The sequence below is a fragment of the Peromyscus maniculatus genome, chromosome 4 (assembly GCF_049852395.1).
Source record: "Peromyscus maniculatus bairdii isolate BWxNUB_F1_BW_parent chromosome 4, HU_Pman_BW_mat_3.1, whole genome shotgun sequence".
NCBI lineage: Eukaryota > Metazoa > Chordata > Mammalia > Rodentia > Cricetidae > Peromyscus > Peromyscus maniculatus.
Genome location: NC_134855.1, coordinates 80,528,168 through 80,548,660, shown reverse-complemented (window position 1 = coordinate 80,548,660; position 20,493 = coordinate 80,528,168). Strand labels below are relative to the sequence as shown.

Below are 20,493 nucleotides of genomic sequence, written 5' to 3'. Positions count from 1 at the left end.
TAAGAACATGAAGAAGAACTTAAAGTACGGTGGAAATAAACAGTGCACTCTGGGGGTCCATTTGTTTTGTAGGTGGACGTCCTGGAATATTCTCATAATGTCACAGTTGGCTATTATGCTACCAGAGGAAGGCTGGTGTATTTGCCTGCTGTGGTGATGGACATGCTGGGTGTGTATGGTGTCAGCAACGTCACTGCCGACCTGAAGCAGCACACCCCCAACTTACAGTCTGTGGCGGTCCTTGCCTCCCCTTGGAAGCCCCACCCTGCAGGTGCCTTCCAGCTGAAGACAGGCAAGTCACCAGAAGGAAAAGCCCCCATCATCTGGGACCAGACAGGCAGACCACTGACGGAAAGCCTCACTGCTAGCTGCTCGTCAGCTTCCGTGGTCCTTACGCCTTCAAATTTCCCTATTCATCAGATGTCCGAGTTCCCCGCCTAAACCTCTGTTTTTCTGACTTTCTTAGACGCGTTCCACCACAGAGGCTTTTCTTCCCAATCCGTATGCTTAGTGCATCGCAGCATAGAATACTGTGTTTTCCCCCTTTCTTACCAGTGGCTACAACTATAAGTTGAGCACCCATAAAACCTATAGTCTGGAACTAACAGGGCCTGGTTCTTATTGAAGTAGTTTCCCAGCAAAGACTTTGACATCTTTCTCTCAATTTCCCTTGTGATTGCTGATTTGCAAAGTTTGTGAACCACGAGAGCGGAGGTTCCATTGCGGTGGAAGCCACCGGCTAGGTGTGGGGGACAATTGATCATCCCCATCCACAGAAACAGAGGGCACTGGTTTGTCATCTTTGAGCAGATGTCTGCAGAGTCTCATGCGATAAAGTCATGACGTCCTTTGTGTTGGAGAGAACCTTAACCTTGGGCTCAGTCATGCTTTTAATTATTCTCTGCCATAAATCATCTTAAGAGTTACTTTCAAAACTATAATTAAAGCTTGTCTGGTCTTATTGTCTATTTGCCTAATTTCTGTAACCTAAAAATCATGCTGTTTTATATCGCCACCGATGTTAAATTTGAGGAACTAAGACAGAGCCCTGATGAGTACTGACTCGTGGTTCTTCATCTAGTGTTGCAGTTCGTAAGCCAGTCAGACAACATTCAGTCCTGCAAGTTTGCCCAGACGATGGAGCAGAGGCTGCAGAAGGCATTCCAGGATGCAGAGAGGAAGGTCCTCAACAGCAGGAGCAACCTGACGCTTCAGGTAGGGAGGAGGGACTTCAGGCTGCATGGGAGATGGACAGCCATAATGCATATATTGGTCCCCCCATTTAGAATCTGTCATACGCAAATATAAGCTTGTACCCTTGGCAGGTGATACAGACACTGGTGAGGGTGGCTGAGGTCTGGCTATGGCAGGTAGGGTTCCATGTCACTATGAACCTACCATGATTCAGGGGTTAATACTTGGTTTTTGTATGTAATGCTTCTTCTGGCCTTTCTTCCTCCTTTTCTTTCTTTCTTTAAAGATTTATTTACTTATTATGTATACAGTGTTCTGTCTGCATGTATGCCTGCACACCAGAAGAGGGCATAGGATCTCATTATAGATTGTTGTGAGCCACCACGTGGTTGCTAGGAATTGAACTCAGGACCTCTAGAAGAGCAGCCAGTGTTCTTAACCTGTGAGCCATCTTTCCAGCCCTCCTCTGGCCTTTTAGTGAGTTTATCATTAAAGAATTGAACCTGAATGTACTTTACAAGGTGAACCAATTTTCTTAATATAAAATGATTTAATTTAACTTTTTACATTATTTGCATGTGTGTGTGCACACGTGCGTGTGTGTGCACACGTGCGTGTGTGTGTGTGTGTGTGTGTGTGTGTATGTGTGTGTGTGTGTGTGTGTGTGTGTGTGTGTGTGTGTGTGTGTTTGACAGGCTCATGCTGCAGAGTAAATGTGGAGTTCAGAGGACAGCTTGTGAGAGTGAGTTCTCTCCTTCTCACATGTGGGTCTCAGGGATCGAATGCAGGTCGTCACCATGCTTGGTTGGCAGGTGCCTTTATCTCCTGAGGCATCTTAGGGCCAGTGAATCGATTTTAAAATCTATCTCTGTTGTGATTAACTGTTGTGTGATTTTCTTTGGGCTATTTCTAGGCTTTAACACAAATGATCATTACATGCAAACAGAAACACCCACGGAAACACACCCACATCTTCTACAGCGTGGGCTTCCTCTCTGCCAGCATCTGTGCTTAGTGTTTTACAAATATTTTTCTGTGTAATGATCAAGACATCCTCTATGATATCATCTCCATTTTGTTCAAATGAGAACTGAGAGAAGAATTATGAAAATCCCAGAAGGTCACATGGTTGGAAAAGAATGGAGTAGAGATATGAGCCCAAACTCTGTCTTCGTATCCACCAAGCTGTCCCAGCATTGATACAGTATAGAAAAGGTGTCCCTGAGCCCTTGGCAAGTGCGTCTTTCCCAGGGAAATCCAATTCCTAGGGCACCATATATTTGGCTTCCTGGCTAACAATGTGAATACCACGGAAAGCCTTTTTCAGACCCATTGTTTAGTGTGTGTGCAATTATGTAGATAACATCTCAATAAGGATAGATGCTTCTTAATGTTATTCATCCAGCCCCCAAAGTCTCTAATTAATGCCACTGTTCTGTCTGTTTTGACTACTCAACTAAAGCCTTTGCAATTAGACCTAGGGCTTTTGAAATTGACATTTAGCATAAGTGAGTTACCAGCAAAGCCAATGCCATGTAGAAAGCACACGATCTAATTTGAAGGAGCAGCTTTCCTTTTCTAGACTTGGGCAAAGTGGAACAGAGAGGATCTCATTACAACTCGGCTCTTATTAGTGTAAGATCTAAAAATGTGTCACAGATTTAAGATTTATGTAAGCAGTGTGACTCAGCTCTTATGGGAAATCTTTTTCTTCAGGTTTGGCGCTGTGGTCTTAACAGGTGTGTGAACCTTAGCAGTTTGCAACAGCAGAATATGCATTAAGAGATTTGTTGAGTGTCTGCTGTTTATTAGATCTTTTGGGAACAGACACCAAGATAAATAAGTTGCCCTAGGCCTTCAGCCTGTCTCTGTGGTGAGCTGGTATGGGCTATAAGATGAAACGTAAGCAACAAAGCTTCCTTGGAAAAGACTACAGCATTTAACTAGATTTTGAGATGCTCTCTGAATGTTGGAAGCCTTTGAAATTAATTGAATGAATCATTTTTTTAATCCCATTTCACATTTGGCCTTGGCCAATATGAAGTATCAGAACCAGGTTTGTCCCTGATTTAACACGCCCCTCTCGGTCTCTCTGTCATTCACAGATAACTGCATGCTAACTGCCTTCCTGGGATCATGATAGTATGACTTCCAAATTAATGTTTTTGTAATACTTTTCCATTTCATTCCATTAAATATAATTTGTATGGTACTTTGAATCCTTTGTGGAATGAAAAGATGTAAATATCAGAGTCATTGGAAAAGTGACTTTAAAAAAACCACATAGTATTAGAAGCTAGATTATAGTTGACTCAATGAGGGTATAACAGAACCCAAGCTTTTGAGACATAAGCAGAAAGAGGCAATGATGGGCTCATTTCACGGGGAAGTTCACAGCTTATTGGCTGGAGGCACACCTGGATCCTGGTGCATCAACAGTTTCTTCAGGAAGCTCTCTGTTCATCTCTTGGCTTGCTTTCCTCCAGACCCCCTCCTCTTTCTTGTTTGAAGATGTGTTTTTGTTTACTGTATATATGCTTTGCCTACAGTATGCATGTTAGTGCCTCACATGCACAGAACGCCCATGGAGGCCGGACAAAGGTGTCTGATCTTCTAGAACTTGAGTTACAGATAGCTGTGAGGTGCCTTGTGGGTCCTTGGGGAAGGAACCCAGGCCATCTGGAAGAACAGCAAGTGCTCTTAACTTCTGAGCTATCTCTCCAGCCCAGCACACTTCTTACCTCTACTGAGTGGTCCTTGGTGCTTCCAGATTTGCCTCCTTCTTATTGCTTATGGTCTTGTGGAACCAAAGAGTCCCCCCTTTTTTTCTTTTTCAGTATCATTTCAGTCCAGACCCTGGGACTAGCTCTCATTGGTCCGCTATGCAACTTCTGGATTGATAACTGTGACCAAGGAGATGAAATATCCTGGTCAACATGGTCTGGCACAGATGCCTATTCCTGGAATGTGGGGAGTGGCAGCTGTGCCCGGAGCACATGGACAAAGTGGAGAAGGGAGGTGGCTTTCTGGGGACCATGGTGCCACTGTGAGAGGAGAAAGATACTGGGAACAAAGTGGCCTGTGGTCTAATGAGCTAACGAACCAGAATGAGTGAGCGAGTCAGAGGCTTCATAAAAGGACACGATTGAGTTCATTAAAGAAGATACAAAGGCATGGGAACAGGACTGTGTTCATTGCTTGGGAGACCTTAAGCTATAAAGATCTCAATATTCACCAATGGGAATTGTAGATCGATTGTGATCCCTATGGAAATCCCATTCTGGAGAAAGAGACAGGAGGATTGCTGTAGATACAAGAGCAGTCTAGCTTGCATAGCAAGTTCAAGACCAGTCTGGGGAGGAGGGAGTACATATTCCTGTCTCAAAAAACAGAAGGGGAGAGGAGGGCAGAGGGAGATGACTGAGCAATTGAGAATGTTTGCTGCTCTTGCAGGAGATCTGAGTTCAGTTCCTAGTACCCATATCAGGCAGCTCACAGCCACCTGTATCTCCACCTTCAGGGGTTCCAATACACTCTTCTGGCCTTCATGGACACCTACACCTACACACACACACACACACACACACACACACCAATCCCAGTGACATTTATAAAGACAGATATAGAGAAATGTATCCTGAAGTTCAAGTAGAGCCTCAAAATACCTTCAAGAACAAAAACAATCTTGACAAAGAACACATTTTGTAAGTTTCACACTTTCTTGTTTCAAAATTAATTTTAAAAAAGCTATGATAACCAAAACAGCATGGTCTTTCTTTTCTGACAGACACAGAGACCAATGGTCTAAATGTAGAGGCCAGAAAGAAATCTACTATTGTTATCAAGGTTAGTCTATGAGGAAAAAGATAATCTTTTAAATAATGGGTATCCACATTGCAAAAGAAGGAAGCTGGAGCTACACCTAACATTATCAACAAAATAATCTCAAAGACCTACATGTAAGAACTAAAGAGCTTGGAGCATAGAGGAAAGATTTCATGGGCCTGGGTATCTTGGACCCTATTGGAAAACCACAGGGCCAAGAGAAACAAACAATTGGACATCCTTGAAAACCTTGCCCATCAAAAGACACTAATAACAGAGTGAAAGATAACCCACAGAATCACGAATCATCTGTCTGATAAGTGATTAATATCCAGAACTTAAAGAAATAGAAAGAATTTCTTCTATGCATCAATTAAAAGAAAATTAGTGGCAACAGAGGTCTGGGATAAGTGTAGCTGTACTTGTCTAGTATGCATTATGTCCTGGGTTTGAACTACATCACCATGAAGAGAGAGGCAGACAGAAACAGAGATGAGGCTGGGGGTGGGGTGGGGAGAGAGAATTTGACCTGTCAATTAGGAGACACGACTTCTTATTTATTAGAACGATCATTCTCAAAAACAAAACCCTGGAAAACACTAAGTGTTGGCAAGCGTATGGAGGAGTTAGAGTCCTTGTGTGCTTCTAGAGGGATGTGCAATGGACAGCCACTGTGGAACACAGCAGCATGGACCCCAAGAACCAAAACATGCAGTTACAGTATGACCCAGTAGCTTCATGTCCATCTACATATCAAAAAGAATTAAAAACAGGAACTAGGAGCTAAAATAGGTATTTGTGTAGTGTTCACAATGGCAAAAAGCCAAACATGAACCAAGTGTCTATCAAATGGTTACATGAAAAACAAATGAAGTGCTGGAGTGTTCCTAAGCCTTCTAACAAGAAGGGCATTCCGGTGCCTACCATAGCCTGGGTGGCATTGAGGTCATTGTTCTAAGTGAAGTAAGCCAGTCATAGAATGTCACAGTATGATTTCTCTTCTACCAGATATCCAGAGCTGTGGAACAATCAGGAATCTTACTTTAAGAGCAACCTTGGAATAAGAAGATAGAGAAACTGGGAGTTGTTTAATAGGTATAGAGTTAGAGGCAGTGAGGAAGTTCTGGAGATGGTGTTGGTGATGGTTGGCAAAAAATGAGAATCTACTTAATGTTGATGAACTGTGTGCTTAAAAATGGTCAAAATATTAAATTCTGTGATTTATATATTTTACCACAACAAAAACGTATAACTTACCTGGTTGAATATAGGATGCATGCATGTATGTATGTACATACACAATTTTATGAATGTGTACACACATATCTATATATACATATTTATATGTGTGTATGTATATGTATATATATATATATATATATATATATATATATATATATATATACACATATATGGGCTTCTTGGAGGTCCAGGGAGATGTAGTGCTGCTTATTGAAAGGTGACAAGTATCAGTAAATATTCACAATAGTGGTAACGACAAAACAATTTTATTATTATGATGATTTATTATTTATTTGTGTGTCATGGTGTATGTGTCATGGTGTGTGTGTGTGTGTGTGTGTGTGTGTGTGTGTGTGCGTGCACATACCTGTGGGTGCTCTAAGAGGCCAGAAGGGGGCATTGGATTCCCTGGAGCTGGAGTTACAGGTGGTTGTGAGCCACCTGATCTGAGTACTACCCATCAAACTCAGGTCCTCTGAAAGAGACCTGAGTGCTTTTAGCTCTTAGCCCAGGGAACTCTCGAATCATCAGAAAGTGCTTTTTTCCTGGGGACACCTGGGGACAGAGGTCTGAATACCTGTAGCTGAAACACATTCCAGAAATACTTTCTGGGAGGAGAACAAGGGCTGAGCAGAAATGTTGGCTGGGTTGTCCTTAATCAGGAGATTATGGCTCTTGGTTGGAGAAGAGAGAAAGCTGTCACATGTGGGGAAAGTAGACAGCAAAGTGGAGAAGCTATTCGGAGCAGCTTTCTTCAGAATCAGGACAGAGAGCAAAGCTGTAGAGATGATGCCTGAGTGAAAATGTCCCGTCAAGCCAGGTGGTAGCCTGCCCCCCAGGTGGGTAAGACAGTACTCAAAAGGAACTTGAGAGTTCCAAAAAGGTACCTCAGCTGAGCGTGCGGGCAGGGCCAGCCCAGTGCCCAGGCTATACCTGGGCCCTGATGCCCACAGGGAGGGTGACTGGCTTCAGTGCCCTGCCCTTCCTTCCTCTCTCCCATACCCACTCATCCCCCTAACACCAGTGGCCAAAGAAACCATCGTGTAGTCCTTGAGGACTAACCTGCAGGATGCCCTCTGTGACGTGCAGGACAGTGGCGGGGAGATCTGGAGAGAAAAGGGCAGACACACGCACATCATCCAGCAAAAGCATCTCACCAGCCCAGTGATTTTTCTCCTGCTCCTGTTTTTCAAATGTTTGAGATATTTTTATCCGTACATTGACCCAGAAAATCTCATTTTCCCCCGGCAACTAAAAATGAAATAAGACTGAGCATGAGAAACCCATGTTATCTTAGAGAACTTTTTTTTCTCATAATCCATACCAAATTCATGGTTCACAAAAGAAAGTAATTGCTCCATGAAGGATCTGTTTTGTATTTCTGAATTCCTGTTATGCTCATATTCAGTCACTTTGCTCATAACACTGGGTACATACTCCTCTCAACCTGAAGTTCCCTGAACATTTGACAGTTGGGCTCTCCTTTAATATCCCCGTGCTCTGCTTTATATTTCCAGAATTATAAAGGTCACTTGAGTCAGTTTAGCCCCTGGAAAAGACACCTGAGAAGTTAAGAGCCAGCAATGAAGACTGCTTAGGTTCAAATCCTGACTCCGTCACAAGTGAGCTGTATGACCTTGGACAAATCCCTGTCACTCTAGGCCGCGGTTTCCTCATTTGTGAAAGACAGCCCTAAACAGACGTTCCTTCCAGGCTTAGATCAAGATGGAGATGGGGTGCCCATAGCCCGGTGCCTGGCATGCGCCTGCAATCTGTAAACAATGGCTTGCTATTCTTTCTTCCTCCTTGCTGTCTCCCCACTACCCTTCCATCACAACCCTCAACTCCTGTTGAAAGGTCCCTTCCTCGGCCCCCAGGACACAGACCCTCACCTTATTTGGTATGTCTCCTTCCCCTTTGCTCCTGTGCCATTCAGATGGTGAGCACGTCCAATGCCTCCCAAGCCGTCACGTTGGTGTATGCTGTGGGCAATCAGAGCTCGTTCCTCAACGGCACCGTGGCCAGCAGCCTCCTTAGCCAGCTCTCAGCTGAGCTGGTAGGATTCTACCTCACTTACCCTCCACTCACCATCGCTGAACGTGAGTACGTGCGCCTCGGCCTCATGGAGCAGGGCCCTGTGGTTTCCCCCCGGGTATCTTTCTCCGCAGCAGAAGAACCTCTGTTGTGCTACGCTACATGGATGTGTGTTATCTTGAGCAACTGAAAAAGGCAACACATGGGGGTTCAGTGGACAAAAAGTTCATTGCACACTGCAAGAGAGCCCTTGCTTGATGCTTACAATAAGCCTGTGAGGAGGGTGCAAAACTGTAAAAAAAAAATTAGAGCCACCCCCCCAAAAAAAATTTTCACAGGATGTCCACCCTCCCACAGCTAATATGGCTGCATGGGGACTGTGCTCTCAGCATTGCCTTTCAGAGCATCTGTCCTTAGGGGCAGTCCAGGTTGCCATAGTTTTCTTTCCCCTCCACAAATGTTTCTAGACTGTTGGGTCCAGCTGGCTACAGACAGTGTAATGCAAACTTTGCGATTTGTGTCGTGACTTCACTTGAAGTCCCCGTAGTCTGAGGCTCCGGCTCTCTGTAATGCTTGTTATATAATCCTCATTACGGAGCAGTCAACTGGACTTTGAAGACAGAGCAGCCCGCATTTTGTCACTTAGACATTTACTGGGTAGCTGAAGAAGTGACGGTCTGTACCCTAAATTTAATCATTATATTTCATAAGGTCACTGGCAAAGATTTCCTTTTAAAATGCACCCATTAGCAAAAATGTTTCATAATTTCTTTCTGTAGTTGTTTTGATACTCTAAATAAATGAGATCGCATGCAGGCGTGTGTAAGTGTGTGTGTGAAAGGTGTACTTGTCACTTAGCAGCCACTGAGTTGTTTGAATGTGTGTTTACTGGAAAGATCTTATAAATGTTCAGGCAGTAAGGATGACTCTGAACTTCGTAAAAAGATTATGTCGTGGAAGGCAGTGGCAGGCTGCTGTCCCAGGGCGGCAGGGGCAGGAGCTACTTTCTTGCACCAGCTTGGTTAAATTCTGATAATGACCACAGTTAAGTTGAACAGAGCAGTAAGTAGGGACGGGGGGTGGGGGGGAGTTCAGCTGGCAAAGCACTTGCTGTGCACTCCTGAAAATCTGAGTTTGATCTCAGTACCCACATTTAAAAAAGAAAGAACGTTCTGGCGAGTTGCTCACAACTGTAACACTAGTGCTGGGAAGTTGGCCTGGGAAGATCCCTGGAAGCCCACTGGGCAGCCAGGCTAGCCAAATCAGCAAGCTCGAGGTTCAGTGAGAGATCTTGTCTCAGAAAATAAGGGGAGGAGCAATTGAGAAAGACACTTGCCATCATCCTCTGGCTTAAACATATATGTGTACACTTACATACACATGTGCACACATACATACACACATGAAAGATTTGCTGAGCACTGACTGTGTGCCAGGCACTGCGCTAAGACCTTTACATGTCAGTTCTCATAGTCACCATGCTGGTAAAGCAAGATGGTAGCTCTTTCTCCCGGCACTGGGGTACCACGTGTAAGCCCTAAACGCTGGCTGGGAGGATCCCTTTAAGAGATAACCATTCCTTAGACCTCCATGGTGCTAGATGATCTGTATAGAGGAAGCCCCGGCGAAGACAGGCTGCAGCTGTGGGTACTGATTTGTGATGCTGATCCATTTAAGAAGGCTTGGAGGGAAAACTTCAAAGAGAGAAACTCCTGAATCTGAGCCCCTTGTGGAGGCTGTCCCTTTAATGGGCCAACTTTCTACACAATGAGAGAGTTTGACCCGTGTGCCACAGGTTCCCCAGAGATGGCAGTGTGGAACCTTAGCTGCTCACCAGCTTGTCACTTCTGTGTTTCCCTGGATAATGTTTACTCATAAAACCTACCCGAGAAATGTGATGTGCTTTTTATTTGTTTTAGCACTGGAATATCCCAACCTTGATATATCAGAAACGACCAGAGACTACTGGGTCATCACAGGTAATGTCTTATTTCTGTATGTCCCTCTTTGTACCACAAGGTTGGATTGTCTAAAACGGTGGCACTTGGTGACAGGATTGAGTCCTTTGGTCCTGCCTTATGAATCAAGGAGTTCCTTCTACAGGGCTAGGAGGGATTGGGGAAGCTGAGAAAAGAACACCCTGAAGATGGTTACTGATAAACAATTTAAAACTGTTACCTCAACAATCCCATCCTCAGCCTATCTCACAGCAGCACTAGGGGATGATGTCTGGGGCACACGTGTATGAGTGGCTAGCTGAGGCACGGCTGTGTGAGTGACTTGTAGCAAGCTTTCTTGCCAGGCTATCTTTGGATCACCAGCCCATAAAGGCTCGGTTACCTCATCTTAGTATGGCACATCTGACTTGCTCCAAGTCTGCTGGTGAAATCAAGCACCTCGGTTGGTTCCTCCTCCCAGTTTCTCTGTCTCTGCCTGAAAGTCCTGCCTATACCTCCTGCCTAGCTATTGGCTGCTAAGCTTTTTATTACACCAATCACAGCAACACATCTACACAGTGTACAAATACCCCACAACAGTGGCTGTCTGGGGCACGTCTGTGTGGGTGTCTGTCTAAACAGATGGCAGGCCTCTCCATACTGCCCTGCAAAACCCAAATCAAAGCCAGAAGAGGGCCATCTGTGTGCTGCTCCTTCTCGGGGCACACGACCCAGCCCACCCCAATCCTGGTGTGCTCTGCGGATGAGGTCGGGTGGGAGTCGAAGAGCAGGAGTGTTCTGGTGGCATTTTCTTTTTCCCTTGACATTTCACAGCTGAACATTATGAAACAGTAAAAGCATTCTGTTTGTGTCTTTCAAAAGCCTCCCAGTGGCTCTAAAATGAGAGAAACGGCGTTATTGAGGCAAATGGAGAGGACAGCTGTTCGTAGGCGGGAAAGTGACCAGCCCGGCCATCAGAGTGTAGACAACTGAGAGTCCCGTTCTCCATGCTCTCGGAGTCTGAGACCAAGGCGCCGATAGGTTTACATCTTCCTCCCATCCCCTTGGCTTGGAGTCGGTCACCTTCGCCACCTGTCCCCACTTGTTCTTCCCTGAGTCTGTCTGTCCTGACTTCCTTCTCTTATAAGGACACCAGACACACTGGATTATGGTCCGTGCTCATGACCTCATTTTAGTTTCATTACCCCTACAAAGAGCGTCACTCCAAATACTGTCACCTTCAGATATACTGGGTGTTAGGACTTGCACACGTGAATTTGGGCAATGTAGTCCAGCCCGTCAATGAGGAGGTAGGGAGATCCTTCCAGACATGGAAATGTGTACAGAGGAGCAGCTGCCCTGAGCTCCCGTCCCTCATCCATCCTTCCCTCACCGCTGCCCCAAGCAGTGGCAGGTGGCCTGTTGCCTAAAGTTCCATCCAAGTAGTTCCTGTCCGGCTCCAGGATGGCTGCCTGAACTCTCTTCTAAAAGACAGATCACCCACATGCCCCCACTGTAGGGTCTTTGGTACCCAGAGGTCGTTTTAACTGCTGAGAAGGCAAACTAAAGAAGCATATTTTTAACATATCAGAAACCACTCTACCGGGATGCAAACCCTAGAGAGGTGGTGCCAACCCAGCAACACCTGTCTGAGCCAGCGGGTTCCATAATGATACAAAATCAAGTGCCCTCCTCAAGCACGGTGCCTTTTCCTTCCCAGATCGTTCCCCTTCTCTGAACTTGAAAGTTTTCATTCAGTGATCATAATCCATTCTTCAATACAGGCTGCCCTTGACAGCCCCTGGTGAGATCCCCTCCCATCTTCCTGTGCCTTGCCGTGCCTTCCTTTTGGTGGCCTTACCTTAAGGAAAGCTATGCGCAGTCTTGTTCCTGGGCTCTCCGGGGACGTAACCCTTCATGCTCACTCAGGTAGCTTCCTTCCTCACTGCTGTTGCTGGCACTGCAGTTGGTGATCAGAACAGAGTTGCCGCTGTCTCTCTGCTGCTGGCATCAGTCAGTCGGTGCTTGGGAGGAACTGGAACCATGGTTTGACATGACCCTCTTGCCTTCCATACGAACCATGACCACTTTACAAACTTCTGGGAAGCCTCTGCTAGCCTGCCCTATCATAAAAGGAAGGGCTGATGACTGGGAGCCAGCAATGAGGGTCTTTACTCGGCCTTGGCCCCCAGACCATCACCACAAGCTCTGTCCTTTTCAATTCGTAGCAATTGCCCCTTTCTGGAGTTTCTACTACACACTCTGTGTGCTTTTGTCTGTTTTTCAACTGGACTTAGCTGGAGTATCTTGTATATTTCCTCCTCTGGCAGAGGGTGGTTCCTCCTCTGATGGAAAATCACCAGCAATGGATGGCCTCTGCAGCTTCCCTTTACAGAAAACCTATGGACTGTCCTGCCATCTGAAGATCTTGCAATTTGTTTTAGAGAAATGAAGCAAGGTAGAGATACCCAGACATTGGTGACTAGGGCTTGAAGACATAGCTCAGTCAGTTCAGTGTTTGCCATGCAGGCATGAGGGCCTGACTTAGACTCCCCAGAGCCCACATCAAAGAGGAGGCAGAGGCAGGCAGCTCCCCGGGACTCACTGACCAGCTAGCCCTGGACTAATCGGCCAGCCCACTGGTCACTAATAGAGCCTGTCTCCGATTTATACATTTGCCTTTGTTTCACACACTAGAGACGAGGTGGCTGAGATCCAGTAATGAGCGACATCCTTCTCTTCTTACCTCTACTTCTTACTAGTGTGTCCTAGAGCCAGTCCCTGGGTCCCCCTGGGTCCCCTGGGCTTCACACACTCACCTGTAGAATGGAGGAAGGACACCAGCTGAGCACGAAGATTCCCGGAGTTTGAATGTGTGAGATTCAACTGCAAATGAAACACTTTAGCTCAGGTGCAGGAGGCTGACCATGCCTGCTAATGGATCTTAGAGCCCAGTGTGATTATAAATAAAACGAGAAGGGCGTGTCACGGTCTTGAACTTTTTAACCTCGCTCCTCTGAACACAGCAGGGGACTTGGAACGCCTCCTCTGCTCTGAGTCTGTACTGGCTGAGACTGGGTGTTTACGAGGGCCCTGACTGATGTGCTGAGGGGTCTGAGCTACTGTGTCGCTGTGGGAGATGTGAGTACAGGCCCCTCCACTGCCTTCCCAGAAGGCAGGCAGGGTCAAGGAGAATGTGCTGTGGACCTTGGGAGAAGGGAGGGGACCATGTGCAGAGGCACAGATGCCTTCCTTCCATGCCATTTCTTCCTCTGAAGAGTGTACCCAGCAAAGGGGGAGGAGAGGGGGCCTTGTGATGGCAACAGATTCCACACAGCGGTGTCCTATAGCACCAGTGTTAAAAGTATTGTTTCCTGAATTATTTCTTCTTCGCAATCAGTAGTTAGCTCAGTAGAGAACTGAGGCCCTGAGAAACTACGTGGCTTGTCTCAGGAAGGGGAGCAATGACTCAGGCTCACACCCCTGCTTCTGACCCCAAGAAGAACCCACTCTTTCTGGAGAGCTGCAGCGGTACAAACTCCAGCCATCTAGGTGTTCATCACTGTCCTGCTCTGAGGGCTTCCCACGCTCTCCTGTGCTTTCCCAGAGACATCTTGTCATTTTAAAGAGAAATGGACTAAAAACACAGATAAAGTAAAATGTCGCATTTTAAGCATCTTAAACTTCCAATTCTGTGGCCTAGAGAAAGTCCATAATACAAACAACCATTAACTGCTAGGGCATTTTCATTACCTAGAAGGCTGCCTATTGCCTTTACTTGGTGTCTGCCTTTGAGTCATGACCGAGATGCCTGTAAACCAATCTATGATGCCCGCTCTTTCCTTCTTGACCATTAGTTAGAAGGCATTTCAGTGGTCTGGCCTGTATATTTACTACATGGGGTGTGTTTGAACCAGACTCTCCTGTCTGAGGTAGGAAACCCCTGTGGGACCCTGAGGGCCTGCGGAGCACTGACCGAGCAGTATAGAAGCATTCCTCTCTGTTTGCAGGGACTTGGCGGGCAAACCATCTAGAGTCCCTCACCAGGGCCCTAGAGCTATGCTTTATACCCTCCAGGGGGATCATTTGGCATTGATGGCTTCAAAGAAGTCATTGCAGAGACCCAGCTGTGGGTTTTATTTCTTTCTTGATCCGCATATCAATGTCATTCTCTGAGTCTCATTTTTGACGGCTCGGTCTGGCTCTGTGTGAGATTCCCTCATTGGTGCTGGCTGCATGCAACATCCATCTTGATCAGCGGCTGCAGAGACAGCATGCTCTTTAGGAGGTGTAGCAGGAATCTTAAAAGTTCTTATTAATAAAATCAAACCTGAGGCCAGGTATTGGGGTGAACACTGGAAGATCAAAGAGACAGAACAAGCCACAGCTAACCTCACCTGACCAACTTCTCAGCTGATCGTGTTTCCTCAGACTGGATGCCTCTGAATCCTCATCCAGAATGAATCTCAGTTGAACTGCTGCTCCAAAGCCTGAAATCTTAACCAGCTAAAAGCTTCTAGTTCCTGGTCTTCACCTTACATATCTTTCTGTTTTTGCTATCACTCCCTGGAATTAAAGCCGTGTGTCTCACCATGCCTGGCTGTTTCCAATGTGGCCTTGAACTCACAGAGATCCAGAGGATTTCTACCTCTGGAATGTTAGGATTAAAGGTGTGAGTGCCACCATTTTCTAGCCTTTGTATCTAGTGGCTGTTCTGTCTCTGACCCCAGATAAATTTATTAGGGTGCACAATATTTTGGGGAACACAATACCACCACAAGAAGGGGCTGTTTCTATACCATGGTGGATGGATGGTATTCATGATCCTGGACTGGACTGTGTTAGAACCAAATCTATTAAATGAAGACTCTTTTATTCCATTCCCATCTCTTCTGAGTTTTGATCGCTTAAAAAATCCAATAATCAATTTGAACACTTGGAATTTTGGGTGTGACTGTGTCTGAAGGCACTGTTTGCATGCTTGGGGCGAAGCTGCTTCCCAAAGGATGGAGTTGGACTCTGGGCGTCAATGAAAACAGACAACTGTCCCTATAGAGAGCTCTAGAGAGGCCCTGTGTTCATCACAGCTCTCATCCGTGCACTAGCAGCAGGGGCTTGCAACTCCACCATCAGTGTCTCCTGTTGTCCCAGAAATGGCGGCTGAGATCTAACGCAGGAGAGGCAAGGGCCAGGAAAGGACCCCATGTACCTTCCACAGACAGGGCCAAACTGCCTTATGCAGTTTGATCCTTAGCGCCCATTAGCCCAGTGCTTGCTGTGAGGTACCCTTCCTTTTAGCAGAGGACTGGATTCCAGTGGCCCGCTGAAGGACCTGTAATTGACAAGAGCCAGAAATGAGAGAGAGTACACTCCTTCCATTAAGTTGTCTTATTCTTGAATGGGAGAGGACATGATGGGCCCAGGGCAGCTTTTGGGGGTAATAAGGATCCTATCAGGTAGGGAGAGATAAAGATATTGAACAGCATAGTTTGCCCTAATGTGTGCATTCAAGTTCCAGCATGGCTCTGTGAATCCTTGACCAAGCTGTTGAGAAAGAAAAATAAACCCTGAGTTAGGGTTTTGCCAGTGACAACCAGGCCAAACCCCAGTTAGCTGCACTTGAAGCTTGGCTGTGTCCCTGTGGACCCTTTGCAGGGTGTATCATCTGTAAAAGTTTGGGTTCGATGCAGCCGTGTGTGAGATGTTGCAGCTTACAGAAGAAAGACACAAGCTTTGGAGTTATACAAGCGTGGGTTCGTACCCGACTGCTACTTCCTCGCTGTGCTGTCTCAGGCAGGCCACTAACCTTTCCAACATGTGTAACACAGAGTAGGCAAAGATTCTTAACTCATGAGCTGCCTTGGAGGAGAAGTAGGTGAGGCTGGCCAAGCCCCACTGTAAGCAGGGCATGGTGGCCCTTCTTGGTTATGCAGGGCAGGTGGTGGTGTAGATACTGAGTCTGGGCTCTCAGCATATCCTTTGCCTTCTGCATCCTCAGTGCTCCAGGGTGTGGACAACTCGCTGGTGGGTCTGCACAACCAGAGCTTTGCCCGGGTCATGGAGCAGCGTCTAGCCCAACTGTTCATGATGTCCCAGCAACAGAGCCGGCGGTTTAAAAGGGCCACCACCTTGGGAAGCTATACTGTGCAGGTAGGCGTGTGCACTGGGGTTTTCTAATGACTGGGGGGGGATGTGTTTTCTGAGACGAAACAACTACATGTGCCTCATCCATGCTGTCAACTGACTTAAGCCATTTGATCAACATTCCTCTGAAGTTTTCGAGGCAGAGGGTCAGTCTTCCTTCCTCAGCAGTAAGTAGATAACCAGGAAAGGAGTCTGTATGCATGTAGGTATCCATGAAGCAAAAAGTTCCCCAGTCACCTCTCACTCTCCTCTCAGGACCTCTCGAAGAAACTCCCAGCACAAGCCTCTCAGGATTAGTTTTAAGGGATGTAGGTAGTCAAGACAGCAGCTGTCCCTGTGAGGGCTGTCTACACCTCCCTCCACACCTTATCCAGTTCCTCCTAGAGTGGGAATGTCCTTAGCATATTTGAACCAACCCATGCAGCCTAAATGTGATTAATTTCGGGGGCTGGAGAGATAGCTCAGAGGTTGAGAGCACTGACTGCTCTTCCAGAGGTCCCGAGTTCAATTCCCAGCAACCACATGGTGCCCTCTTCTGGTGTTCAGGCATACATACAAACAACACTGTACACATAATAAATAAATAAATAAATCTTAAAAAAAAAAACTATTGAAGGACACACAAAAAATGTGATTAACTTCATCCATTATCACTGAGAATCCATCTCTACCATGCTATGCTAATTGACCTAGCTCATTTTACAGATGCCCTCCTAGTAGTATGGCCTTCTGCTGGCCTATGAACTCCTGGTTGACAACCGACCAGGTTTGCATAGATGCACAGTGTCATGCTGTCTATGTGTCTGCAGACATTAGCACATTGTGTCTGCAGATGACATTGCCATGACTTCTTGAAAGTCGTCCACCTTTCCCCCCACCCCCCCCCAGCATGAGTTGCATCACAGCCCTGGTAGACACTTCACGTCTCCTTATGCACAGTCATGAATTGTGCTCATTGTCCTATTGGGTGTCAATTTGGTTCTGAAAGTTTGCTCCATGGCAGCCCATCCCTAGGTAAAAGGATGGTTCATTTCACAAGACAGGATTGTGATTTCCCCTCTGTAGGTCTGTTGCATGTAAGCCCTACAATCCATGCTTCTCCTAATGACAGAAAGCAAGTCACTGGTGACCACACAGCTGTGAAGTGGTTTGCATCAGTCCATGGGAGAGAACGGGCCATCTTACAAGCCCAGTGCTTCTTGTGACCCTAACACTTCTGCACGTCTCCGAGACTGCAGAGAGACAGCATGTCAGAGGGAAGCAAGTGGCGTTTCTTTCTTTCTGCAAATCTCGATGCTATAGATTGCTTCTGCCCTCATACGTGGGTAAATCTTGGTAAGAAGTGCTATCAAGTTGGAAATGAGTGAGGTTAATAGATATTTGAATTATCACTCACCTCTGCCAGGTTGTTCAAACACTGCCCGCCTCCTTTCTCCCACTAGGGCAAGGAGTGACATGCTAAGCCTCCTCCCCAAATCCACACAACGGCGCTTCCATTATCTTTCCACGCAGGGGGCTTTCTTCTGGGTTGAGACATTTATAAATGAGGATGTCTCTTCATAAATATGGAGATTTAGATGGCTAGAACTTCAAGTTATTTCTGTAGTTGATGTGTCTGGGAAGATGGCTCAGCCAGGGGAGTTCTGACTGCAGGGCATGAGGACCTGAGCTGGGATCCCCAGATCACACATCGAAGCGGATCTTGGTGGCACACACACATTCAACACCAGGACAGGAAGGGCAGAGACAGGAGGATCCTGGGGGCCCGCTAGCCAGCTAGCAAAGCCAAATCAGTGAGTCCAGGTTCAGTGAAAGACACTCTCAAAAACCAAGGTGATGAAGGAAGATACCTAAAGGTGACCTCTGACCTCCACACAGGCAAACAGGCAAGAGCAACACACACACACACACACATACATACCCCATTGATTTTTAAAATTATATTCCATTTCTTGCTATCCAAGTTGAGCATGGTTCTGAATTTTGTATTAACTCAGTCCTGTATTTTCTGTATAGATTTTACCCCCATGTGTAGATCCTTAAAAATATGCCACGTTGTTTTTCCTGTTTTAAATTTTATAATCTGCAATTTGTAATCCACATTCATATGAACTGGTGTAGCTTGTTCATTATATTCTATTCAATGTATTCTATATTCTATTAGTGTGCTTGCTAAATGATTTATGACTTTCCATAACTCATTTGTTCAGTTTAGTACTATTGACTTTTGGATTTTTCAGGGGTTTTGATGTTGTTAATGAACTTACTATAAACATTTTTGTAATATCTTTTTATATTCTATGAAACCCAGTATCTGTAATGTATATCCTGAAAACACTATAATACAATGTTTGTCATTTAATTGCTAATTCTAAGAGCCAAAAGTTAAAATCCTAAATGTCCAATGTTTACCATGCCTGCAAACATACAACAGAACACTATGTCCATATCATAGGATTATCATAAACATATCATATCATATGATTATCAATTTGTAATGCCAAAAGTTAAAAGTCACACTCTAAATGTCTAACAATAAAGGGCTTGGTAGGCAGTCTTGTGAGGCAGATACTTGAATGCCCTGTGGAGAGAAATGTTTCTGCTTTTGAAACATACTGGGTCATTTAAAAATGCAAGTAGAAATGGTGGGCTGCAGACCTCTGAGACGGCTCAGCAAGTAAAGGCACCTGCTACCAAGCCTGAGTCCCTGAGTTCAATTCCCGGGACCCACATACTAGGAGCGAACCCATTCCTACAACTTGTTCTCTGACCACACATGCATCATGTCACATGTGTGTGCGTGCATGCACACATACATATAAAAAATGTGAGGCATGATTTTTGTTAGCAAGTTTGATGATTTTATAAGATAATAAAGAAAAGGTTTGTGTAGAGAATAGGAAGATTAGGAACTAGAGCTCCAGGATGATAACAGTTCTTTGGTGTCAGAGGAAGGGCTACACATTATTTTAATTTTTTCATTGCTTGATGCTTTCCCATCTGAATGTAATTTTTGTAGTTAAAAAAAAAAAAGCAACCCTCTACGTAGCTGATTAGGAAAAGAAGTTTGAGTTTCCGAGTACTGCTTCTATCAGAGGCCTCCTCAATTATAGGCAGACAGACCTTTTTTCCCCTTTCAGACAATTGAAGATTTTTTTGAAATTAAGCACCTTGTTTGGGATAGCCTAGCGTGCCCTGAATTATCATGGAGTCCTATTTTCAAATGAGGCCAGAGCTCAGTGGAGGCTGGGAAATGTGGCTCTTACCTGTTTTCATGCCCGGCTTCAAACTGCTTTCCAGATGTTTCCAGCCCCACTGTCTCCTCCCAGTCAGGATGACAGGCCGGTGTCCCGAGACTCTGGCTCTAGGGAGGGTCACGGGGCTGGTGTGTCCAGCCTGTGCCTGTGGGTCCGCTAGGGCACAGCGGGCCGCAATGACGGGATGCGGTGAGCCTTCTGATGGTCCAGAGGCCTGCGGGGCCTGTCCGGATGCTCTGGCCACACCCTGCTCCTCTTTTTTTGAAAGATGGTGAAGATGCAGCGAGTGCCAGGACCCAAGGACCCAGCAGAGCTGACGTACTACACACTGTACAACGGGAAGCCGCTGCTGGGGACCGCGGCTGCCAAGATCCTGAGCACGATCGACTCCCAGCGGATGGCCTTGACCCTGCACCACGTTGTCCTTCTACAAGCCGACCGTAAGGACTCTGTTCCTTCAGTGCTTTGATGGCATTAATTGTTTTCTGTGCATCCTGGTGGTCCTCCAAACCCTTATCACTGGTCTTACAGCCGAACAAAGTTTGGTTCCGGGAGGTTTGAAAATCAATCAGCGGCCGGGCGGGGGTGGTACACGCCTTTAATCCCAGCACTTGGGAGGCAGAGCCAGGCGGATCTCTGTGAGTTTGAGGCCAGCCTGGTCTACAGAGTGAGATCCAGGACAGGCACCAAAACTACATGAGAAACCTTGTCTCAACCACCCCCATCCCCCAAAAAATCAACCGGCTATATTTTCTATTAAAGCAATAGGCTTTAGGTAAGTGATACGGTTTGCAATATCTACATGATGGTAGGTGATAATGTCCCTTTGTCCCTAGGTGCTACCTCCTCTTCCTCCTCAA

The 20,493-nt window shown here is 46.0% G+C and overlaps 1 protein-coding gene across 2 annotated transcripts in view; it reads left to right on the top strand.

Moving 5' to 3' along the window:
• The window catches only part of Kiaa1549l (KIAA1549 like), a 273,131-nt gene that overhangs the window by 167,978 nt on the left and 84,660 nt on the right, over positions 1 to 20,493 (top strand). For both annotated transcript variants that reach the window (XM_006975888.4, XM_015994802.3), the window contains exons 5-10: positions 73 to 292; positions 1,082 to 1,215; positions 8,198 to 8,360; positions 10,215 to 10,274; positions 16,231 to 16,382; positions 19,902 to 20,073. In XM_006975888.4, the coding sequence (XP_006975950.1) occupies positions 73 to 292; positions 1,082 to 1,215; positions 8,198 to 8,360; positions 10,215 to 10,274; positions 16,231 to 16,382; positions 19,902 to 20,073 (901 nt within the window). The remainder of the gene's footprint in view (positions 1 to 72; positions 293 to 1,081; positions 1,216 to 8,197; positions 8,361 to 10,214; positions 10,275 to 16,230; positions 16,383 to 19,901; positions 20,074 to 20,493) is intronic.